Source organism: Heterocephalus glaber, unplaced genomic scaffold (genome assembly GCF_053883595.1).
Source record: "Heterocephalus glaber isolate CG9 unplaced genomic scaffold, H.glaber_assembly_v1.0 deba00000738, whole genome shotgun sequence".
NCBI lineage: Eukaryota > Metazoa > Chordata > Mammalia > Rodentia > Bathyergidae > Heterocephalus > Heterocephalus glaber.
Window position 1 is genome coordinate 13,604,462 of NW_028258161.1, and position 26,374 is coordinate 13,630,835.

General features: G+C 41.5%; 1 protein-coding gene across 1 annotated transcript in view; it reads left to right on the top strand.

The window, feature by feature from the left end:
- The window catches only part of Znf438 (zinc finger protein 438), a 182,935-nt gene that overhangs the window by 154,791 nt on the left and 1,770 nt on the right, over window positions 1–26,374 (top strand). Inside the window, 2 exon segments of the mRNA XM_021241970.2 lie at window positions 23,852–24,184; window positions 24,187–25,654. Of these exon segments, the coding sequence (XP_021097629.2) occupies window positions 23,852–24,184; window positions 24,187–25,654 (1,801 nt within the window).

Genomic DNA, 26,374 nt, shown 5'->3' on the forward strand with positions numbered 1-26,374 from the left:
CCTACACCATTTCATAAAACAAGTCCGACTGTTCATTGGTCAGGAAAGATGCTTCGTTTAAGTCTAGTTCAGCATCTATTTTATGGGAGTCATTTCAAATTCTTAGTCATTTGCAGTTTCACAATTTAGTTTTGCAATTCTTCAGGCAAGTTTGCTGCAGATAGATCTTATTTAGGTCCTCTGTAGCTGTCTCAACTCTGCCATGACATTTGTACTGTTGAAATATAGTTTCCACATTTTGAGAGCTATTTCTGCTTACTGAGGATAATAACAAGTGGGTGTGGTGACAGCAGGGACTCTGAGGTAGCGCCCCTCCGGAGCCCCTGCATGCAGTTCCTGCACTGAACAATGACTTGGTTTTCAGACTCCATGACTGCAAAGCCACAGTCACCCCATTTGTCTTGTGAGCTCATATTTGAATCTTTTTTAAGAAAAAAACCTGTTAGCAAATATAACATTTTAGAACTCAAGCGAGGAACTTTTAGGGCCACTAGTTGATATTTACATCTTTTAAAACGTTTAGGGGGAAAAGACCTTATCTGGAATTCTTCATATCCGTTAGGTCTTTTATAAAGTTCCTGATGAATTTTCTATATTTACCAGGGTTTAAACTGCCCTGGTATGTAGTGGGTTCTCAAATACATATTAAATTATGTTGTAGATTCTTTAAACTCTTTATTTTAAAGTTTTTATTAGTACATGTTTGCAATACATAATGATTACTCATGGAAGTTGGTACATGTACATAATATATCTTAATTTTTCTTATTTTTCATCCCCTTTCCCTCCCTTCCTCCTCCATCCACTTGATTCTTCATACTTCCTATTTATCTATTTTCTGTTTTGCTCTTTATTTATATATGTATATATTTTTAATTTCTCATATAAGAAAAACCACATTTTTTTATAAATCATATCAGATGCTGTGAAACTGATTTAATCTTTTTTGTTTTTAAAAGAAACACCAAACCGGAGTTTTGAGGTCAATGAAAGCAGATGTTCTTTTAATAAATATTTATAGCCTTTGAAGAGGCAATAAGCAAAGAGCAAAGGGTGAAAAAGTAAAACCAAACTAAGCTCTGCTCTCTTACCGCTGTTTTAGTTAATAACATTGGGCTGCCTTTCCAAGCAGGAATTTACTTTCATGAGGATTTAAACCTAAAATTAGTTTATTATCCTGTTATCTAACCACGGTTTCACTTTTGCTAAGATATTATGGAAGCTGTTTTCCTAAGCCTCCTTCCTACATTTTCTTTTCCTCTTCTCCCATCTCTCCCCTCACCTCTCAGACTCTTGAGAGAAAGCAAAGCTGCACAGCTGAGTTCTAGTCATTCCACCCTTAGGCTCTCTGATCCTGGCTAAACCAGTAAACCTCAGTTCTTTTGTCTGTCCCATGAGCATAGTAATTCATGTCCTTAGTAGTTGAGTGAGATTAGGTACAGTCAGTTCTTGTACTTGCAGTAGCTATAGTATATAAAGTTTCTGGAACACACTGAATTAGCAAATACCACAACATTGTTCCAAGGAGATTGTATTAGTTGGTTTTTGGTTGCTGGGACAAAATAGCTGCCATACACAATTTAAAGAAGGAAAAGTTTATTTTGGCTCACGGTTTCATAGATTTCAATCCATGGTCAGCTGGTTGGAGTGTAGAAACATCATGGCGGAAGGACATGGTAGAGGAAAGCTGCTCACTTTGTGACAGCCAGGAAACAGGGAAAGAGGCAGAGAAGGGGCTGAGAACCAGATGTAGTCTCTTAAGATCACACCGCTTTGGCCTAACCAGAAATATCCAGAAGTGTGCTTTACTAATCTCCTAGGTGTCTCACAAGCAGTCATGTTTACAATCAAAATTAGCCATCACAAGTCCACCCCTTGTCCATTTCACACTCAAACACATCTCCTTAAACCAAACCTAATCTCCAGATAGAGAGTGAAAAGGTCAGAGTTCCACCTAACATAACTATCCAGCATACAACTGAAAACTCACTAATTCTCTCCTCAAAGTCTATAAACAGTCCCAGAATTGCTCAAAAGTTCAACTCCAAAATTTCCTCTAAGACTCAAGGTAAACTCTTAGGTGTGAACTCCTATAAAATTCAAAAAGCGGGTTACATACTCCCAAGATAAAATAGCACAGGGTAAACATTTGCACTCCAAAAGGGAGGAATATGGGAATATAAACGATTAGGACCAAAGGAAGACCAAAATCCAGCAGGACAAACTTTAATTCCTGTAGCTCCATGTCTGGTATCCAGGGCACATGGTAGCGAAGTGTGAGCTCCAGGAGGCTTGGGAAGCCCTGCCTCTATGGCTTTGCTGGGTACAGCCCAAAATGCCTCACTTCTGCTGGCTCTGCTTGCTGCCTGCACCTTTGCTGACAGTCGTTCCACGTTCCTGGTGTCTCCGACTTCCTATGGTCTCCACTGTAGCTTCCGCCTCACTCTCAAAACCTTACTCATTGCCTTTTCAGGGGCTCCTAGTAGGGACTCAGCCCTGTCACACATGGCCTTGCCTTGCAGGCTTCCTTTGCAATTGAGCGGAAGCTTCTGTGGCTCCATAACTTGTCTATTCTGCTTGCTGGTAAAACTTGCATCATATGAATGATACCAAGGTCTGCTGTCACTTCCAGTGAGAGCCGGGCCACAGGGGAGCACAGTGAAAGGACTGCAGGGCTCTCTTCTCAAATGAATGTTTTACACTCTTGCACGCTTGAGCCTGCAGTGGGTGGGCTCTTGATAACTTCTGAGATGCCCTTAAGGCATCTTTCTTCTTGCCCCAGTACAAAGTGCTTTGCTTCTTTTTAATGATGCTAATCTCTTCAGCAACCACAACTTCTTTGGACCAACTTCATGGGTGCTTCTTTTCTTCCCAAACTCTAGGTTCTTCAAATCTTTCTGCTCTGCTTTTTGCTCCCAGTTCTCACTCTAAATCTAGCTAAAAGGCAGTCAACAGTACTCATGCCATAGTCTGAATGCACTGCTGAATTTTCTCGACCACATTAATTAGTCCATCATCTTTTCTTTTCCTTTTTTATTAGCACATGCTTGTACTACATAATGATTACATTCCTCGTGGGGAGTTGGTATATGTACACAACACATCTTTTTTATACCCTTCGCCTCCCCTCTCTCCCCCTCCCCTCTCCCATTTGAGAAAGATCTGTCTCCCTACTTCCTATTATTTGTCTTGTATTTTATTCTTTATGTATAGTTTGGATTTCTCATATAAGAGAAACTGTATGATATTTAAGCTTGTGTGTCTGATTTATTTCACATAACATTATGGTCTCAAGGCTCATCCATTTTCCTACACAGGATTCAAGTTTATCCTTCTTTATGGAGGGAGTAGTACTCCATTTTGTTTAAATACTGCATTTTATTTATCCATTCATCTGGTGATAGAATTAGTCCATCATCTTTAAATTTAGCTTCACACAAAGTCTTGGGACATGGACAAAATGTAAACATGTTCTTCAACAGAATATAACATAAATGTCTTCTAGTTCAATTCCCAATAGAGTTCTGATTTCCATCTGAAATTTCATGAGCCCAGTCTTTAATGTACACATTCCTATACACATTCTAGACTTCTGAGACCCAACCAAATCACCCATTAAACTCTACTTACAACATCCTAAGACTTGTCTAGCTTACATCCCCAAAGCTTTCCAAATTCCTTCCACAAACTACTTCCAAAGGCTACTAAACCACATGTTCAGATATAGTCCCAGCAATGACCCCACTCTTGGTACCATATTTCTGTATTAGTCAGCTTTTCTTTGTTGGGACAAAATACCACACATACCTGACATATACAACTTAATGAAAAGGAAGGTTTGTCTTAGTTCACAGTTTCAGAGGTTTCAATCCATGTTCACCTGGCTGCAAGGCAGAGATATCTTGGCAGATAGCACGGTGGAAGAAAGATGCTCACCCTGTGGCAGGCAGAGAGAAGACAGGGAAAGAGCCAGGGAGGGAGGAGCCAAGGATCTCTATAGTCCTCAAGATCACACCCTCCTGGCCCACCTAGACGCTCAGAAGTGTGCTTTACTGATCTTGGTAGCTTTCAACCCAGCGAGTTGACAGTGATTAACCATCACAGATATACAAGGTTAGGCTCATTCTCAGTTACTTTTCTCATTGTTGAGACAAAATACCTGACACCCAAAGTTAAAGGAAGAAAGGCTATTTCAGCTCAGAGTTTGTAGAGGTTTCAGTTGATAATCAGCTGGCTCCAAGGTGGGGTGGCATGGCAGAGGGGCATTGCACAGGAGGCAGCAGAAGATAGCGGCAAGCAGTGAACCAGCAGCAGCCTTCTTTTGGTCCCTTTATGTTATATCCAGGCTGTAAGCCTATTGATTGGCATCTCTCACACCTTAATCCCAGCATCACACACCCTAGATCTAGCCACCTCTGAAAAGCCACAGCTGTGACCACATGAGGCTTTGGGGGACAGCTAGACACAGCCGTAACAGGCTCCTGTAGGCCTCAGGTCACAACGTTCTTGGCAACAGTCATTACATTATCCTGTTTCATGTATCATTTTCGCTTAAAGACACATTACTGGATGTATATTGCGGATTCACTAGCATTGAACTCACATAACACATAACTTGTTCCTGAGCAGAGGTCGTTTTACACATGCCTTTTCTCCATACAGCACATCGCAGACGAGCTTCTGCTTCGGAACAACAGATAGCACTTCAGCACTGTCTTGAAGGCCATTCTAAATGGTGAAATCACCAAGAGAAAGCACAAAATTTTTTAAATGGCACTAAGTAGACCATGCAAAGGACTCTTATTTACAGTGTAAGAGTTAGAACAAGCAAGAAAACAGAATGCCACCTCATTCGACCTCAGCTGGAAATGGAGCACATCAGGTGGCTCAGATTTGTCTCTGCTCTATACAGTCCATGAATGACCATGAAAACACCCTGAGTATTAGATTTGAAGTTAGAAGGAAGTTTTAGCAATAGGCAAATTTGCAAGTAGAGCATATTTGAATAATGCAAAGCAATTATATGAGTGCCTGTGCACCCTTTTTAAACCAGAACTTTCAGGATGATTTGCAGAAAAAGTTATTTTGAGTAGCATTAACTCAGATATAATGAATTTTAGCATTTGTCGTTATTATAAATTTCAAGTTAATAAAATAGTAAATGTGTTACTGAAAGTGACCACAATTTATTGGCTTTCATAGCTTTTATAAAAGCTACAAAGAAAACTACTGTTGTTAAGTTCTTGGGCTCTTCAGCCCTCACATGTAATGCACAGTAGCAGGGAGCCACTGTAATTCGATACTTTGCTTTCAATGGTTAGCATTGCTTTGTGGCCTGATTACTGAGGGAAAAATATGTTCTTTATGTATTACAAAATATTATGTTTCCAGATATGTGAAATTCATATGGAAACATTTTGATCTTAACAAGTGGTGTAACTGCTGTTTTTGGACTTTTGGTATCATTTCATGCTGCAGACCAAGTACAAGTTGACATTTACAAGATGGTTTCGGTTAACTTCTTAATGTTGGAAATTGAAACTTTCCGATGCAATAACTTCTGCAAAATACCACTATGTGTTATTAGTACTGTATGCTGTTGACAGAAGAATAAATGGAAAACACACACATACCTATAGGCCTATCCTTATAGAACGAAATGGAAACTAAAACTTAGCAAGTAGACTGTTCATAGAAGTTATTTTATTTTGGGATAAAATATTAGAGTTTAAGATATTCTTATTAGTAAATTCAGATGGTGAATAATTTTCTTGTGTGAAACAACCATATTTCCACTGGTGCTTAAAAAGTGGCTGGTGAACAATTTTCATGGGCGTGTGTCGATGTGACTATTTGGTAGCATGGTTTCTCAGAAATTCCAATTAACCATGTAAATATATTTCATAGCATCACATTTCACTTTGTCAGAATCCCTGCTGTCTTTATATCATTAACATAAATGCAGGTGCAAATAGCATTTATGTACTTTGATAGAAAGCAGTTGGAGACATTTCACTGTGGGACATAACACTTTCAGATTGTGTACATCTGTTCAAATAATGTATCCAGCCCCAGTGACATGAACACAAGGATGGAAACATCTGCCCCGAGACCATTTGCCATATAGCAGATGCTTACATCTTTATGCAGATGGTTGGTGTGATGAGTTGAGTGGGAATAAATGTGAAGTTGTCTGACAGGGATGTTGAGGATGTTATGCAATCAAAAAAATACAGGGCAGACATTTTTGTTTTAAAGGTATAATAGTAATAGTAGAAATTCATAAATCTAGTTGTGCTTTTAATAGTCAATATATTTTCCTTGTCTTTAAATTAATTAGCATTGAAATCCTAAAAATATTTAGAGAAATTCAGTGTTCAACTTACATGAAAGTGAGCAACTTAGAATTATTTTGGCTTTGATAAAATAATTCATAATGATTTTGAATGTTTTTCAAAATCCTTTTAATAAGGTGTTTTGTTATTTGAAAGTATTATATGCCACAAAGGGAATCATATGATAACATTTCTTAAAATTGAGGGGAAATATAAGTGCCATCAATTTGAATATAATTTATGAGATATTCCATGAATATCTATTCAAATTAAATAAAATAAGTTGGTGAAGCATTATGTATTCGTAAGATATTTGCCAGGTATTCTATTAATCTGTTTTAACATTGCCAACTAGTGATATTTTAATAACATTTGACATCTGTCAAATGTTCTCTCAAGTAAAAATGTGTTTCCTAGGAAAAAAGCAACTAGCTCAGCTTTACAAGCAAACAGTGCTTTTCCTCTTCATCATACTTCTGTGTGCATGAGAAGTGTCCCATGAGTATGAACTGTTTCATTGCACACACAATTGTGAAAAGGCATGTACTCACGGATTGAGATTTAATATCACTAAGATTTTGTGCTGCTTTTCTTGTGGCTCTACTATGCAAATGTGATGGTGAAGAACAGGGCTTCTTGAACTTCGTTGTCACTGCTTCCATTCAGGTTAGAGTGGCATAGCTGTTTAACCTGCATCTTTTCTGTCCTATCAGTGCAACACACACATATGTCCTCACAACTGAAAAGTTAGGTGGAATCTCAATATTAATATAAAAACAGTGTGTTGGGACCCTCGTCAGATTCTGCAGGGCTTGAGTTTAGCAACACTGATCTAATCTAATCCTCCCTTGCTGAAAGGAGGAAACCAAGTCATAAGAATTAACACATTCAGGATGGGGCTGTAATTTGTATGCCTCACTGCCCGGGTGGCTCTGATTTAATTTTGTTAGTAAAAAGACCCACAAAAGTGATTAGATCCATTTGTACCACCTGTGGTACAAGCTGCCCAAGGGGACAGTCATGCATGTACCCCCAGTGCTTCAAACTTGGGGAACGGGTTAAAGGTTATTTTCTTGTGAAGACTCATTCTAGAAGTAAATGGAAGAACTGAAGACAAACCCCTGGTCTCTATCTTACATGTAGTGAATGTCATTTGTGTTCTTGTTTCTGAAGGACCTCTCTCTCTCCCCCAAACAGAAAATTCCCCTGAATAAAACATGTATCTATATGTACATCACTGGTGCTTTATCAAATTTACTGAAAGTACAAAACTTGCCACATGAGGCATTTAGAAATCCTTTTAGCATTTTTCTTCCAGTCCTGATGCTCTTCAGTGTCCGCTGTTTTCAAAGCAGGTGGTATGGGACTAGGAAATAACTAAGAAATTTACATTATTTTTTAAACTATAAAATATTTTAGTGATTTTTTTCCCCTTTATTTCTGCTCATCAGAAAAAACAAAAACTCCACACCACTTTGTCAGTGCTTAAAATGCCAGGGAGCTTATCTGTTTGTGCTTTTAAAAGGTTGCGTTCTGGTCAGCCTAGTCTGCTTCCCTGGAGCTGTAGAGGAAAGCCCTTTTCAGCAGCTTGGCTTTTCAGGGCTGGGCATTACAGAGCGCTCTGTGCTGCTTAGCCACCTCTCCAGCAGCCACGCTGCAGATCCTGTTAGAGCATGGAAGCCCTCTCTCCCCTAAACATTGCACTCCCAATTGAATTTTTATTTTCTTAGCATTGAGTGGGACTATGTGGCATTCACCAGCCATTGGAGGAGACTGACAGGTGCATTTCAGAGCAGCCTTCAAAGTTCAGTGTGTTTGAAAGAGAGGGAGAACAGCTTTTGTACCAGACAGATCTGGGTTCAGTCTAGCCCTGATCTGCTTTGTGAACTTGCGAGAAATGTTCATCTTCCATATCCACACACTGACAATGTTAATTCCAAAATATTGATGGAGAGTTAGGTGAGAGAATAGGCTAAGCACCCAGTCTAACTCCTGACTGAGTAGCATTTCAGTACTTCATAATGGAATTTAAGGATTCTAGAGGGCTGAGGGAAGAACAGAAATCAGTGAGTAGAGACAGGGAATATATATGCTACCCATAATGCATTTTCTCCAGAGCAAAGGTGACCAGGTTGTAATAGGAAATAGAGCCCAAGGACTCTTTATTGGGTGTATGTGTTTGTATGTGTGTGTGTGTGTATTTGTGTTCAGCAAAAGCATAGGACAGTAATGGCGAACCTCTTAGAAACTGGGTGCCCAAACTGTAACCCAAACCCACTTATTTATCACAAAGCACCAACACTGTGATTAAACCTGAATACTGAGGTTTTATTTTAGGTAAAACAACTGTTACCTGATGCTCAGCTGCTGGGGCGACTGGGCTCAAGTGCCAACAGAGGGCTCTGTGTAACTGCTGCAGCACACGTGCCTGTAGGTTCACCCCCACTGGCCTAGGAGAAAGCAAGACAGTAGTGTGGAGGATGAATAGTGGACTCATTTAGTGAGTAAGTACTACATTGTGTGACTGCCAGATGCTGATCTAAGGACTGAGGCTAATGAACAACCCCCTGCTTTTGCGGAGTGCGCTCTCTAGGGGGAGGAGACAGATAATGTAATATCTTTATAAAAACCGTGAAGGACAGTTACAGCAGAAAAAGAAAACAGCGAGTGATCACGTGAGGCTGAGCAGCTACCATTAAATAGAACAGTCATGGAGGGGTGAGGGTCAGCCATGGTGCCAGAGGACAGGGTTAGGAATGCTTCTTTGCCTTATTCTGTGGTACGTGTTTTTTCCTAACTTTTCCAGACTACAGGCAGGTGAGTTGTGTATTTAGGGTAACAGTGCTCCACTTTCTTTCCCAAGCAGCAGAAAAGCTATTTGTGTGGTACAATCAAAGACAGATGTGAATTGTAGAAGTAGAAAGAAGGCACAGTGAATGAGTTCCCACATAATGGCCTTCCGTTGTCTGTGAAAGCTCTGTCAAAAATCACTGAGAAAAGAGAGGCAGAGCCTCTGGGTTAGAGGAAGGGTGGGGAGAATGCCTTGGAAGAACATAGGAGAAACTTGGACTAGCTTTGGGGAACCCAAAGGAGGCTGTTAGGGACAAGGAGATGGATTGTGGAGTAGGATCATGGAACCAGTTTTCGGGAGTAGAAATTGTAAATGTGTAACACTGTGCCATGTACACGGGGACTGGATTTCCCCAGCACTAGTTAGCAGGCAGTGGAGCGGAGAGTACAAGGTGGGCCTTGTTGGGGAAGGTGATGTGGGAAGACAGCGGTGGGGTGAGCCTTCAGTACGCTGGAGTGTGTGTGGATGATCAGCATGAAGCTGGTTCCAGAACTGAGCAGCTACCTATGTGCGCACACCCATACACGCACACACACACGTGCACGCGCGCAGGGCAGGGAGAACACGGGTGGACTGCGTGATCGCACCCTCTCTTTGGGGATAATAGAGAGTGAGCTCTTTCTTATTTCCAACTAGGAGATGAGAGATGTTCCCTCAGCCAGGTTTTATAGTTGGCATTTAAAGAGAAGAAAGATATTGGTGAAGGAGAGGCCCTGGCAGAATTCAAAGCTAAAACAATTCAAAATGATCACTATTTGGGCTTTTAAACTTTGAGGTCTTTGCCCTGTGTACTAGCTCAAGTCAGAGTCTGATTGTATTAGATGTGCATCAGAATCTTCATATGCGCTTTAACTCACCCAGGCAGTCTGGTCAGGCCCACTAAGTAACCGCTACACCTCCAGTTACCTTGAGTAATGAAGCAATAGTCAGGACTTAGCCACAGTGTTAGGAAACAGCCATCAATGAAATGATAACAAGGGACCGTACCCCCAAAAAGGTCCTTGGCTGCTCAACCTTGTACATTTGTACTTAAAAATCATGAACTAATGCCATAAAAGCTGAAATGTAGGAAAACCTGCCACAAAAAATGTTATGAATCAATGCGAGTTGAAGATAAATCAGAATGAAGAGAGAGCATCAGTAAAAGTATGCTATAAAGCAGTGGAATTTTCTTCTTTTTGCATTTTTAGAGATTGAACCCAAGTCTGGCATGTGCTGCGCAAGCTCTCAACCTGTGAATTACACCCCTAACTCATTTACACCACCCCTAGGGATAAGGGTGGTAATTGGATTTTAAACTCCTCATATAAAGAATACAGACTCTTCAAAAATGCTTCTTTTATATAAAGTAAACCCGACTTTTGAAATTACAATATAAAAATATCTTTGTGACTCTAATCTCTTGCTTTTAAAAATACTACTGCTGCAAAGCTGCAGTCTTTTTTTTTTTTTTTTTTTTTTTTTTTGGTGCCAGGGTTCAAACTCAGGTCCTTGCGCTTGGCGCAGCAGGTGGCAAAACCACTTAGCTAAATCCCCTGCCCCAAAGTTGCAGTCTTAATCACTTCAGTTTTGTAATCATGTTTTGATCAGAAGCAAAAAACTCCCAACCTTCTGCATGTGTCCAAGTTTAATTGTTCCAGCTGACTGTACATTTGGATGTTGAAACATTATCGTTCTGTTTATCCCACTAACAAAAGATTTTCTGCATTGTCATCTTGTTAGCCCAGATACTTAACTATTGCCACTGCTGTGAAGATGTTACTAAGATACTAGATTTGAAAAGAAGGGGCCTGTTTTTCCTTGGTTAGTAGAAGATTTCTTGCCATGAGACATTAGTGCTGCTCATGGAAGCTCTTGCAGGCGAGGTCTCCATGCCCACCAGTCCTCTTGAGAAACAGCAAGCTCAGCAGACGTTGGACTCTCCTGCAAAGACGGTGTGCACAGGTATTACAGGGTATCAGATAAATGACCTGCTGCCTTTACTGTGCTGAAGTTCAGTTATCAAGGTCTAGGTTCCAACTGTGACTCAACTGCGTGCTAACAATTCTAGTAATGTAACAACAGTACGAATCATGAGAGAATGGGGGTAAAGCATTTCAGAAGTTTCCATTTATCTTGCTTATTGTCCTTGGGAGACCACTAGCTTCTTAATTTTTTATGCTATTCAGTCACTTGGATGGGTAAAGATGCCTACTTGATTGTTATATAATGAATAAAATTTCGTATGTGCTGCAGATTATTTTTCAGAAAGATAAAGTGTTATCATCCTAAATGTGATCAAAGCAAAAAAAAAAACAGTTTCATATGGTTTTCAACTGTTTTTCAACAGAAGCACTTGAAATCAAGAACAATTCCTTTCAGAAATAAGAACTAATAAATAGGGCTTAATTAAGGTAAAAAATAACTAGTTGAAATAGAGAATTATTAAAATGTATTTTAAATGATAAAACTTTTTAAATTGCTTTTCATTTAGAACATTAATGTTCTGGAACGTAAATGTTCATTTAGAACATTTAAAACATTAATTATATGGGCTCAAAGAATAGTTACTTGAATTTAATCACATTAATTTTTTTCTCTTATGTCATTAACGTTAAAGGTAATTGGCATTTAAATTCTTCATAAAGAATACTAGTTTCTTCTTCATGGCATATTTGAATATCTGATTTGTTCAGCTTTATGGACTGTAATGGTTCCTCTTGGCACCCAACATTTCTTTCTGTATTCTAGTGATACTAAATTTATTTCTTAATGATATAATCAGCAAAATAGTAAATCTGCAAGTGGTTGTCCTGTCCCCTTCCCATAAATATGTGAGAGATCACATACTTCCACTCCTAGATTGAGAAATCAGATGGCCGTGGCTGCCACTGTCCTCCAGAGATGTGTGGCTGGTGTCCCAAGCCCCACTCCAGGTCTGTCCTTCACAGGGCCACTGAGCTCTGACCTGCCCCTCTCTCTGAACTCTCCTGGAGTTCTGCAGTGGCTTCCTTCTCTGCCAGGTCTAAGAGCAACAATTGGATCACTACTCAGTGTAAACAAAAAACTGGGAGAGTCTCCACAAAACATCTCTTTCATTCACACTGAATTGTTAATCCAATTAACACCTAGTCAGCTGACTTCCAGGGGGTGGAGGATGACAGGGAGTAAGAGATCTTGGGGGCGTGAATCAGACATTAGGGATGGTTGAGCTGCCAAAATGGGTGTCATCAGAAAGGAAAAAATACAGTTTTACTGGGGTCATTATTAACAAAGAATAGGCATGCCTCCCTTTACTTCATTTACCTCTCAAAAGAGAAACATTGGTTTAAAGATTTGGAACTATTTCCATATAATGAGCATTCAAGTTCTCTGCCTTTCATTCACACTGAAAATAAATATAAAAACTGTATGCTTAAGAGAAAGTGGAAAACTAATGTCCACTGAGCACCTGACACAGTGGGAACTACCCTGCCATTGTCATGGGTATTGTTCTCTTCTAATTCCGACATGGTCTCTAGTGTACTGGTAGTATCCCTGTCCCATAGAAGACGTGTAGGCACAGAGAATGACTTGGCAAAGCCAGAAGTACCTGACAGGCAGGCATTGAAACCAGTTCCATCTGAGTCCCAGAGCCCAGCCGAGCTCTGTGGGAGGCTGTGCTGGTGGCCACAGCTGTGCCTGGAAGCTTCGTCTGCATGAGGTGGGAGAGGAGGCAGGGGTGTGCGTCCCCCACTGTTGCTGACCAGCTTGGAACTCTGTCTACAGAGTGGGCATAGCAGTAACAGCCCACTCAGCTCATTGTGGGGATCAAATGAGATGATGCATATAAAGTACATGACACATAAAATGCAACTTATCATTGGGGTAATGTTTAGGAAACTATAGGTGAAGAAACTTGGCTGCTCAGAAGATACGAAGCCCTTTTCTTGAAGGGAGGTGATTGAATTGCTGTGTGCCAGACAGCTCACAGAGGTCCATGCTCTGTGCAAGGAGCCTGCCGGCTACGGGTGTTATTCAGGGGAGGGAGAGAGTTGCTAGGAGCATAATTCAGCAGGGCAGGACCGGTGTGCCAAGGAGAATGAACAAAACTAGACTCAGGATACAAGGTTTCCAGTTGGAAATGTGCTTATTTCCTTTGTAGTGCCTCAAATTTCCTGGAATGTTGGTCTGAGAAACGATGACTCTGAATGCAACAAATATGAAGAGCAGAAATGATATTTGGCATCTTAAGTTCTTGGACAAAAGAACTTGTGCCTAATGCACCATGTTTTACAGCGCTTGCTCAGTCAACATGCAGTAAACCCTTCCCGGCTCTGCCTGCTCCTGCAGCTCCTGGACAGCGACGGGGCCAGGGAGGCAAGGGCTGAATGCCTGGATAGTTTTTTCCAACAAAGTGAAGTTGCGCTCCTTGTGTTATGAGACATTTCTTTTATTCCAGACCTCTCCGAGGTTTTACCATATTTATTTTAACCAGAGACCATCTTGGAAAATAATTTGAACCCCTACTGGAATTTATTATTTGAAAACCAAGTGGGAAGGAGAACAGAGATGCCAACAAATAAAATTGAAAATAAGGTTTTTCAGTTTAATAAAATTAGAACCTAAACCGTACTTAAAAATTTTGGCTCTGTACTGGTTGCTTTGGTAGCACTTTCATTCTGTGCCTGGATCCAGGGCCGCTCCCTACTCTATCCCTCCCTCTCCCTCCCAGTGGGCTCAGCAGGAGGCCCATGGGCCCCAGCAGATGCGATGTGGTAAAACTTTGCCCAAACCCAATTTTGTTGGCGGCAACAGAGGCAGGCCTTGATGCTGCCAGGGAAAGTGGGAAAGTGAGTGGTTTGTAGCCTTTCTAGGGAGTGGCCCCTCATGCTTGTCTCTTCATTGTGCAGTTGTCTCGTGGAAGAGTTTGATACAGCCAGGTAGACTGGGCGGCTAGTGCTCTGGAGCCCCATCTGCGTGCTGCTCCTCCGACAGGCAAAGACTGTCCATCAGATCTAGTCCTAGGCTAATGTCCAGCAGCCTTCTTGGATTTGTCAGAATCCCTGGAAATTGGTTTTTACTTTCAAATGTCTTAATTTGCCATTAATCCTCTAATAAGTGGGCTTTCCGAAAGAAGATGCCATTTAATGACAATAAAAATGTTTGAATATGAAGACATTTCTATTTTGATTTGTTTCTTCTTTAAAATTCAGAAATGGTATATTTCAGGGTTAAGATGGCTCTGTGTAATTTCCCCCCTTTGAGAGGAGAATGAAGGAGAGGAAGGTCACTGCTTCAGACCGCAGCAGGACCCATCTGGGTTATGGATGTCACATGGTAACCCTTACTTCCTCAAGCCTCAGTTTGCTCAGTCGTGAAAAGGGGGAGGACAATAATACTTTCTTGAAGAGTCTAAGTAAGGAGTCAACTAAAAGGCCTAGCATGTATTCTAGACCAGTGGTGGTGAACCCATGGCAGGCATGCCGCAGTGGGCTATTTGTATCATTGAAAGCTCTGTTATTGTGCTTTTCTTTTAAGACAACAATGTTAATGTATGAGTTGGTTTTTCTAAACTAAAACCTCAGGATTCAGGTTCAATTGCAGTGTTGGCACTTTGCAATAAATAAGTGAGTTTGGGCTTGCAGTTTGGGCACTCGGTCTCTAAAAGGTTCGCCATTGCTGTTCTAGATCATAAGGACACAGCAGCTCCCAGTTTCCTTTTCATCCACAGTTGGATCAATTTCTCACCAACTGTAGATGTAACTTTCAAAAGAGTTACTTTAATATGCTTAACATATTTAAAATCCTAATATTAAATATTCTCATTGAATAACTGTGCAAAATTAATTTTACTGAGTGGGCCTTTTATGTTCAGTTAATAAAAGTCCATGTTTAGTACCTGAGAGTCCTGTGAGTCTCTTTAACTCTGTTATGGGTAATTTCGCAGGATTTCCAGAAACTATGAATGTCAGTGGAAATTTCTACTTCTCATTATTTAGTGCTCAGTTCTGTAAGATCTGTAATTTAGTAGGTACAGGTGAGAGGTTTTAGCTCACACCATCTGTGAGTGGCTTGGTGAATGTGTAGGGGAATAAACCACTGTTGTAGCTACATTGCCAAGAAAGATTTCCTGTAGTCACTCTTTCTTAGTATTTTAGACTTTTTAAAAACTTAATGACATTTTCATCTTCTCTGAGGCCCCCTGTTGTTCAAACTACTTTTTAAAAAACTAAATCTAGCATAACTGACCTTTATTGCAGATTGCCTTCTCTCACCCTAAAGAGCCACATATTTGGAGGCACAATTCTCAGGACTTCAATGGTCCTTGGGAGGTAATGAGCTCTGATACTTCTCAGTGCTTAACTTCAGGAGGTAGTTCTGCACCGCCTGTGAGATTACTAGATTACTTCCCTGGTCATTAGCCATGCTTGTCGTTAAGTAGTCAAGGAAAATAAAAGACATGAGCCATTCTCTGTGTGTATATCTAGACATAGTCATGTGTGCGTATCATGAATATCCCAAAAGATGATGCATTTAGAAACAGATTCAAATAAGTAAACTTACTTTCCTTTCATCACCCAACAGATTTTTAGGAGCACCTCCTGTCTCAGGCACCTCTACAGGGTGTTCAGTGGAAAAGAAGCACGTGTCCCATCCTAACTCTCAGCCCACCCCACAATGGCCCTGCTAAGACAGGGTTGTTTCCTTTCAGAACTATTCTGTACATACACAGGAATTGATTTGTGTGGGTGTCTCCCAAGCATTTTAATCCAAGTGGTATTATACTGTAAATTTCGCATCTTGGAGAGTATCTAATTTATTCTTCCTTTTTACTGGTGCGAGGTTTTGCATTGTAAGGTGGTGTGACAATTTTATTAGCATTCTGTTAATGGACATGTAAGTAATTCCTAGGGCTTCCCCCTTCCTCTTTTGTGGCCTTGCTGTCTTCTTCCTGCTTTACATTTCCTCTAATGCACCTGCTTCATTCCCTGAATGATGTGGGAAGTGCGATTCCACCTCCTTGCTAAGATTCGCCTTTGTATGTATTTCCTGATAGATCCAGGCAAGCTTGTCAAGTCAGATTTACCCAAGAGGGCCTTATTTTTCACCCCACAGACTATGACTAGTCTGTGATTATTGATCAGGAGCCAGCGGATAAGCTTCGCTGCTCCAGCATCCAATTCTTTAACTTTCAGGGAGCCTGAGTCCGTTTGACAGCTCCACCCCTGTCATGTAGGCCTCTGTGGTTTTAGGCTGTGCACGGTGCTCACTTGATCAGTGTCCTCTCTGCTGGGGCAGAGCTAGTCACCTTTGGGAGTGAGTGGCCTTTACTCCCAGCCACGGCTGGCTTCCTTTTCCTGTGAGTGACATTACTGTTTCCCCCATTGTGCAGCGACTCTTGGAGACTGGTTGGGGCACATTAACCTTGTCTCATAATTAGCTCACTCGCTTTTGGTACAGTTGTTTATATCTAGTTTCATTTCTGAAAACCTTAACTGTCATAAGATGGCTTTCTTGTACTTGGTCATAACAAATAAGAGATAGGAAGCTCCTTTCCATGTCAGTCCTTAGGGACCTTGAGGTAGCCTTGAGCCTGGTTGATGTTTCAGCTGTCCTTTCCTCTCCCTGTTACTTATGCTGTCCTTCATGTTGATGTTTCTGCGCTCTGCCTCTGAGGCTCAGTATTCCCATGTCTAGCTGTTCTCCCATCTTCACTCTAACCTGCCACTGTCCCTCTGCGTGTGTCTGTTTGTCTTAAAGCAGTTTCTTCTCCAGAGCCTGCTTGCTGTGTTGACTCTTCCAGTTTATACCCCACCAGCACAATTTCGTGTTCTCTGTCATTTCCTTTCACTGACAGTCCAGCGGCCTTGCCTGTCCCCTCTTATCACGACGCTGTCCTGTTTCCTTGTTCTGGCAGTGAATGAAGTTAAATTGGAGGGGAGTGAGGGGTGGTGCAGAGACATCCAATTTCTTTTTTAATTTTCAAAATTTTGAAATCTTTTTTTTCCCCTAGCAGCTTGTATTTTTTATTTTTAAATAAATTTTATTTTACATTTCCTTTCCCCCCTCAAGGCTTCTCCCCTGTGTACAAAAGCTTTGTTTCCATTTTTCCTTCTATTTTCACTTTTTTCTTGACCCTTTCTTCCTTTCTCCCTCCCCCCTCCCTTGTTCCCCTTCCCATGTGAACGCTTTCTTCCCATTTCCCAACATCCATTATACATCTCAGTCCTTATTTCCACCTTCGGTTTCTCACACCAGAGAGACAGTGTTACACATGTGTGTCTGATTTATTTCACTTAAGAGTATGGTCTCAAAGTCCATCCATTTGGCTATAAATGTCTGAAGTCCGTCCTTCTTTATGGCAGAGTAGTACTCCATTGTATAAAAGCACCACATCTTCTTTATCCACTTGTCAGTTGATGGGCACTTGGGCTGTTTCCAAGATTTAGCTGTTACAAAATCTGCTGCTATAAACATGGGTGTGCATATATCACTGTGGTATGATGCTTTTAATTCTTTCAGGAAGATATCAAGAAGAGATATAGCTAGGTCAAATGGAACTTCTAGTTTTAGTTCTTTGAGAAATCTCCACACTGATTTCCACAGTGGTTGCACCAGTCGGCACTCCCACCAAGAGTGGAGAAGGGTTCCTTTTTCCCCACAGGCCCACCAGCATTTGTTAATGGTTGATTTCTTGAGAGCAGCCATTCTTTCTGGAGTGAGGTGAAATCTCAGCATTGTTTTAATTTACATTTCATGAATGACCAGTGATGTTGAACACTTTTTCTATATTTATTTGCCATTTCTAATTTTTCATCTGAGAAGTATCTTTTTATTTCAGATGCCCATTTTTGCACTGGGTCTTTAAATTGGGGGTCTGATTTTTTTGAGTTCTTTAGATATTCTAGATAATAGTCCTTAATCGGAATAGCTGGTAAAAATTTTTGCCCACTCTATGGGTTGTCTTTTCACTCTGTTGGTGGTTTCTCTTGCTGTGCAAAAAGCTTTTTAGTAAGATGAGGTCCCAGTTGTTGATTCTTTGTAGTACTTCCCATGTAGTCTGGGTTTTGTTCGTGAAGTCTTTGCCTACTCCTATGTCCTCAAGTGTTTTACGTATTCTCTCTTCCAGCAGATTTAGTGTTTCTGTTTTAATATTTAGATCTTTGATCCATTTTCATTTTAGGTTAGTACATGGTGAAAGATACAGGTCTAGTTTCAATCCTCGGCACATGGAAAGCCTGTTTTTCCAGCACCATTTATTAGAGGCTGTCTTTCTTCCAGTGAGGGTGTTTGGCTCCTTTGTCAAAGATAAGGTGGCTGAATATGTCAAGAGGTGTTTTTGCATCCTCTAGTCTGTTCCATTGATCCTCAGGTCTGTTCTTTTGCCAGTACTATGCTATTTTTATCACTGTAGTTTTGTAATATAATTTAAAGTCAGGGATTGTGATACCCCCTGCTTTGCCTTTGTTGCCCTGAATTGCTTGTTGCTATTCTAGATCTCTTCTGGTTCTAAATAAATCTTAGGATTGTTTTTCTAATTCTGAGATATGCTGTTGGGATTTTGATTGGGATTGCATTGAATCTGTATAACAATTTTAGAAGTATGGCCATTTTCGCTATATTGTTCCTATCCAAGAACAAGGGGTATCTTTCCATTTTCTGATATCCTCTTCAATCTCCATTTTCAGAGTACTGTAGTTTTCAATGTACAGGTCTTTTACTTCCTTCATTAGATTGATTCCTAGGTATTTCTTTTTTTTTTTTGGATGCTGTTGTGAAAAGGAATTGTTTCTCTAATTTCTCTCTCCATGAGTCTGTTATTCCTGTACAGGAAAGCTATTGACTTTTGAGTGCTGACTTTGTATCCAGCTATGTCAGTGAATTTGGTTATCAAATCTGAAAGTCTTTTGGTAGAGTTTTTGAGGTCTTCTATGTAGAGTATCATGTCATCTGCAAATAATGATAATTTAACTTCTTCCTTTCCTATCCTTATTCCTCATTCCTTTCATTTCCTTCTCGTCTAATTGCTCTGGCTAGTGTTTCCAGAACTATATTGAACTATATTCATCTGCTTTGTTACTTCTGCTGTTACCACCTCAGAGACCAGATGGGTGACTTTCAGATTGTTCCACTTCATTGCCCCCAGGGTTTGCCTTTTGTGAGCTGAAAGTCTGTGGGGATTGCATCTTGTTGAAGTGTCTTCTCATTTTCTATTTTTAAAAGTTTGATTCCTGAGTTGACACTTGTAAATTCTTATGGTGAGTAGCTTTATTACCAGTATTCAGAATCCTTAGGAAATGACTACTTCTTAGAAGTGTCTTCCAGGTATAGCTGGCTTTTGGGTTTGAGTCTGTTCCAGGATCCTGCCACTTCAATTCATTGGGGATGAGAAGTTTCTGTCTACTTGGCCCAGCTGCCTGTTCTTTGGCATTGGCCTATAGGTTTTGTTTTTTTTGTGTTTTTAAGAACTTAGGCAGTCTCAGTCTTGGTATACCAGGAAAAACAACTGACTAGCACAATTACATCACCTTGGCTAAAGCAGTACAATCAACAATAACAGTAGAATCAAATACAGCCTAAAAAATGACAAATTGTAGCCCTTAATATGGCATTTTTGCCTTTAGGAAAGAAGATTTAAAAGGGGTTAGGGAATAAAAAACAGAAATAGAAGAGGAAGAGATCAAGAAGCATGGCTAGAGGACAGACTTTAGGAAACTGGTAAAGCAGACAGGTGGGAAAGAGAAAATGAAAACATGAAAACAAGAACAGAACAGACCAACAACAACAACAAAAAACTAGAAACTGTTCAAACAACCAAGAAAAAACTAAACAAAACAAACCAAGATCTAGAAAAGAGGGGGGAAAGGTAAGAAAAAGGAAAAGAAAAATGAAAAACGTTTTTAAAAACCCCAAAACGTCCAATTCAAGGTGTGTCTTTGCTGTCACTGTTAGGCAGTGTGAGCAAACAGAGTCCAGAGCCATGATGATTAATCCCCGAAAGCCAGCTGCAGCTTCTTGGAGGGGTAGTGGATAATCCCAGCCAGCCTGCCCCTTTAGTTCCTTTGAAGTTCAGGCCGGTTTCTGGCTATGAGGCTGGAACTGGATTCCTTGAGTCTACAACAGTCTGTGTGTCTCCTGCTGGCTTGAACTCTGCTCCCTGACTCTGAGGCACCAGGAGCCACTGGATGGATTCCACCCACAGCTGTTCTGAGTTCCCAGCTCAGTAGGTCCCAAGATGGCTACCAGCCAATCACCCTCTCCTGGGTGAGGACTGAACCTGGAGAACTCACCAGCCACTCAGTTCAGTTGTTCCTCTGGTGTGTTTCTCCATGGAGGCCTCTGGGGTCGTCAGTAGTCACTGTGTCTGCAGATTTGCCTGCCCTTCCCTCTTGGCGAGTTCAGCTCTGGGAGAGAGCACTGCTTGGTACCTCCCTCCTCTTCATTAAAGTCTTTCTCTTTAGTCTCACTGTAGGCTTCAATTCTCACCTCAGATCTTTTTTGGGTCCCAGGGACCCACTTCCCTCCTTCTACTCCTCGAGCTGCTATATTCCAGTGTCAGAAAATTTTGAAACCTTAAGTCATTTTAAAATTATCTCTTTTGCTTTTGCATTTTCTGGAAATTGTAAATTCAATTTGTAAATTCTTTATTTCTGTCATTGGTCACTTCATTGTCACTTAAGAAATTCAACAGATAGTTACTCATCCCTACCACATTCTGGACACTCTTGTAGACCCTGAAGACACAGACTTCTTTCAGTTTCCCAGCAAAACTATCTTGAGTCCCTTCTGAGGCTGGGCACCCCTGACCCAAGGACCTCCCACTAGGCCCCACCTCTTAGGGACTCCCTGGCCTTCCATCTATCACTTACCATAGGAAGCAGACTTCCAACACATGGACCCATGGGTGACAGACCACATCAACCAGAGCAGAAGCTCAGAATGGTAGGGAAGTGTTAAATAAAGTGGTCAGAGCACAGCTCTCTAGGAAGAGGCCATTTGAGTAAAACCTTGAAGGAAAGGTGGAGCAGAAACGAGGAATTTATCCAGGCAAGAGCGTTTGGGGCAGTGGGAAGAGCAAGTATAAAGGCACTGAAGAGGTAGGTGCCTGTGTGGCACATTTAAGGAAGAGCAAAAAGGCCTCTGTGGCTGGAAGGGAGTGAGCAGGTTGAACGAGTCAGGCTCCAGGAGCCCAGTAGCATGAGGCTTTTAGGCCGTTGCAAGGACTTCAGCCTTTACACTGAGGTAAAGAGGCACTGGACACCCATTTGTGAGCAGGCTGGAATGGTGGAGTGCTTTGTGCCAAGGAGCTAATTGTCACATGTCTAAGAGGCTCTGTGCCTTTCTGGGACCAAACAGCCTTTCTTCTAGATCTTCTGGCTATAGATGCTTCCTGCTTAATCAGTTAAGAACTGGGTATGAATGACACATTTTCTGTCCCTTCCTCACCCTGGATCTTCCATCTGTGTGGGTTGCAAGACCATTATTATTGTTGATGTAATTATTTAACAAGCCTGTCTCTAGGTAACCAGAAGCTATCAATAATGTTAGGCTTTCTGGAAAATTCTCTCCATCCTGATTTAATATGTGTAATTACAGTTTACTTCAGTACTTCTTCCAAAAAATGAGGTGAGACTAATATGAAAAGTTGTAAAAATAGAACTTTAAAAATTTAAATAATAGGGCTGGGGATTTAACTCAGTGGTTCCAGTGCCTGCCTCGCAAGCACAAGGTCCCGACTTCGATGCCCAGTATCAAAAAAAAAATTATATATGAGGAAAAAGCAAAGATAGCAATCCATTTAGGTGATTGTTATGGAATGATTGACCATTCACTTTACCTGTGAGCCTCATGGTAACAAAACTAAGGAAGAAAATAACAAATGGACATAATTATCCTTGTCTGATTTTCCCAGACTGTGCCACTAGTCTTTCTACTTATTTAATGCAAGTTATCATGTAAAATATTCCATAGCATTCTTTTCCTTCACCAAACACCGATCAATTTCTCAAAATAAGTTGGTCAAAATACTTTTCAACTTATTCCTATGATGCTACTGATATTTTTGGAGCATGTCAGTTTTGCTAAAACATATAGCTTCCAGATAAAATTATTAATTCATTAACTTACACATTCAAATCAAGGTCGATTTTGAAATTTAATTACCTAATTCCCTAGATTGTCAGCTACCTACTTTTATATTCCTAAAAACCCCCAAACAGGTAGTTCTTTGTGCTCAGCCCCAAGATCTAGAAAGCTCTGAAAACAGAAAATTCATCAGAAGTTGGGTACCAACCTCTTTCAGAGGCAGAAACCTAAAATGGAATAAGACAATTTAAAGCTCTTCATTTGCCTCATTTGTTGTGAAAAGGCCCATATATTGCTACAGAAGTGGCAACAGGTTTAATTATGAGTGCCCTGCAGATTGTGCTGGGTGTTAGGTAACATTTGATATATACATCTTATTGCTTCTCTGAAATCTTAATGTGTGAATTCTGAAATACATGTGGCCCGACAAGTTTCAGAAAAAGAATTGCAGGCTTGCAATAGACAATTCCTAGAATAGCATAGGTGCCGAGTAAATGTCGGTTGGAGTGAAGGTTGATTAATATGAGGTACTTAGAAATGAGAAACTTTTCTGCAGCCAGGCCTTGTGACCTTGAGACCACAGGGAATAAAATAGATGATTCAGTCCTTAGGAGCAGGGCACCAAAATGTTTCCTTAATTGTTCTCTTAAGATTGTAGTAATTGGTCCTTGGTCAAGCTAATAAATCTGGGGAGAATAAAATGTTATTCTATCAGTTTAAATTGTTCCTGTTAGTATCCTAGAAGGTACTTTTTGGAGATTCATGTATTTTTTTTATTTAGTCTCTATATCTTTACCTATTATTTTGTTATCTTTTTGGTTTTGTTCAACCTTTTTAAAGGTGTCACATCAGCTTTTTTAATACTGGTGATTTAATTGCAAAGCACACATAAACAGTTTGAAAGGTGTGAGAAGAAATTTACAAGTCACATGGGAAAACAGCAACAAAGCTAGCATTCAGCCTGGAATTTATCCACAGTGTAAAACAAATTGCATTGCCAGTGGGTCAAATGGTATATCCTGAAGTAGAGTGAAAAATGAATTGGATACAGAAAAAGTTTGCTCCATACCAGAAATACAGAGGGTAATAGCAAGATGAATTAAATATAGATTTCATCCTCGTAAAGCTCATATGTAACAGGGAAAGCAGAGATGTGTATAACATAAATTGAATATACAGCACAGTATACCAGAGGGGAGACATCACAGCTCCTGAGATCGGGAAAGGAGCCAGAGTTGCCCTGGCTCCTGAAGGTAGGGAAGAACTGGGTGAATGGAGAAGTGAATGCATTTACTGGGTAAATGCAAGGGTGAGAAGTCAGAGTCCCAGCTCTCTGGAGCTATATGTGTAGTAGCAGACACATGCCTAAGCACATGAATTGTGATGGACAGTGGTCAATGGTATGACAGAGGCTAGGAACCAGAGAGGAAGAGAATCATCTTTGGGGAAACCTGGTGGGAACTGACCTTCCACCTGGGTCTTCAAGACTTAGGCATTTGCTCAGAAGGGCAGAGGGCAAGTCAAGGTATCTGCTGTAGGCAGAATAAATGAGAAACTTAACTGTCCATACCAGGACAGGTACACTGCAGTAACTTTTTATATTGTGTTGTCATTGCAGGTGACACAAACATCCCTCCAGGAACAGGACAGAGTGGGAAGAGTTTGCAGAGTAAGAGTCAATTTAGGACCATTGCACCAAAATTTGCACCCAGAGTCTTAACCTCCAGAGTGCTGCCATGCCAGTCACCATCACTTTCTGATCAGGGGGCTCTGAGGCCCTCCATGAGCCCCAAACCACTGGGGATGCCCACCCAGAACTACGCACTGATGCAGGTTGCTGGCCAGGAGGGGACTTTTTCTCTTGTTGCTTTGCCACCTGTTGCCTCAGCTCAGCCAATTCAGAAACCCCAAATGCCTGAGAACCTTAAATTGCCTATTCCTCGATACCAGCCCTAAGAAGTAACAAAAGACCAAGAAAGAAGCCAGAGCTGAGCTCTACTGAAAATGGCTGTAGCACACCTCCCACCTACACCCAGATGTCCTCTTCCCCACCCGCCCATCCCGGACTCCCACAGAAACCCAGTCCATGCAAGCAGATGCCATCCCCAGGCCACGCCCTAGCGGGGGCCAGTGGCCGTGGAGACTTGATACCACCAGTGACCACCAGCTGCAGCAATCCGAACCCTCCTGCCTCGTCAGCCCTGCCCACACCGGTGGGGCCCTCTGCCAGGCAGACTCTCTCAGATAGTTCAGGGAGAGCAAACCATACAAGCAAGAAAGTGCCCAGCGAACCTTCTGCTGCTGCCAGAGGGAAACTTAAAGAACAAACGGACTGTGCAAAAGCCACAGCCAGTTTATCACCAGCCATATGCACCAGCAGTGCAGTTCAGTTGATCTCGTCAGTTCCCAGAGGTAAACTGGCGATCTTGCCCTACACAAGAGTGCAGACCAGTGAAGTTTACAAAACTGAACCAGATGCTATCACTGCAGATTTTTCTTTAACTGGGTACACAGCAGACTGTGATAAGAGATCTTCCCTCATAGAAAGCTTTAATGCAGCCCTCAGAATGGCCAGCAAGACCCCTGTTCCACCAGTGCCAAAGCAGAGTCTTTGTGGAAGTGCTTTTTGTCCAGTCGCCAAACCAGATTTCAACCAGAAAACAAAACTGAACATTGGGGCAGCAAAGAGAAGAGGAAGAAAACGAAAGGTACCAGATGAAATTTTGGCATTTCAGGGGAAAAGGAGAAAGTGCGTTATTAATAAAAGTAGGGATGGTAAAGAAAGAGCAAAAAACAATCTCCAAGAATCCAAAGACCAAAAACCTGGGGCTTTGAAAAAATATCGTAACATTATGCCCAAACCTGTAACTGTCATGTCTGCTTTGCCTCCCCTGGCTTCTGCAGCCACCCTACAATCCCAGACCCCCAGCAGCTTAGGGCAGGACATCTTGCTACATAATGCAGTTGCTTCCAAATGTCTCAGCTGTAAGCAGAACGACAGCCCTTCCCCCAAGCCCAGCTCTGTGTTCAGAAATGGTTTCTGTGGCATCAAGAAACCTTCGCACAGATGCCAGGTCTGTAACCACCACTTCCAGTTCAAACAGCACCTTCGAGACCACATGAACACACACACCAACCGACGCCCATACAGCTGTTGCGTCTGTCGCAAGGCCTACGTACGCTCGGGCAGCCTGAGCGCACACATGAAGCTCCATCATGCCGAGAGCCGTCTGAAGAAGCTTGTGTGCTGTGAGTTCTGTGCAAAAGTGTTTGGCCACGTGCGAGTCTACTTTGGCCACCTGAAGGAAGTGCACAGGGTTGTGATCAGCACAGAGCCCACCCCGAGTGCACCACAGCCAGGGGCCATGCCAAAGAGCAGAGACCGAGACAGCACGGAGCAGGAGCCACAGGGGCTGGAGCGGTGAGTACAGACAGGCTGGCGGCCTGGCAAGAGGGTAAACTTTCACACCAGAGAGAAGACTTGATTCCCCTCAGTACTGTGAAGAATGATCTCATTTCTCTCCGGTTTTTGGTGAGACATTATCTTAATTACTCTAGCTTGTGTGAGTCGGCATAAATGCCAGTTGGAGGTGTCCTGGGGACAGTTCAGTGAGAGAAGATTACTTTTACATCTGAAAATAAAATAGGAAATTATTGTATATATTTCATGTATTCTTTACAAGTAATTTCCCCCAAATTCATGCCTGTAGAATTTATCTAAACAGCCTCCTCTGCTCTGTACCACAGGTGAACGTGTGTGCTGAACATACCTCAGATGCCTGAAACTAACCTGCTCTGCATGGGCCTACTCTTCCCGTCAGGCTAGATGGACTTTTCCCTGAGAAAGGTCCTGCTGTCTAGCATTGTAAACAAATAAGCTTCATGATTTGGAAGCCCGGCTGTAATGCGGCATTTGAGCAGCAGTGCCCTCAGTGTGGCCTGTGTGTATTCCCTTCCCACACGAGGGAGATTCCCTCGGCACCTGAGATCAGATTCTCTACTCCTTGTTTCTTATTTTCCCAATTGCTCAAAATATTTTCTATTCGATTTTGGCTGACTCTGTCATACTCAATAAAAATACGAGGTACCTATCCTGTTTGTTCTTACCTTTAGGCACTTCTGTTACCTTTCTCATTTCTGT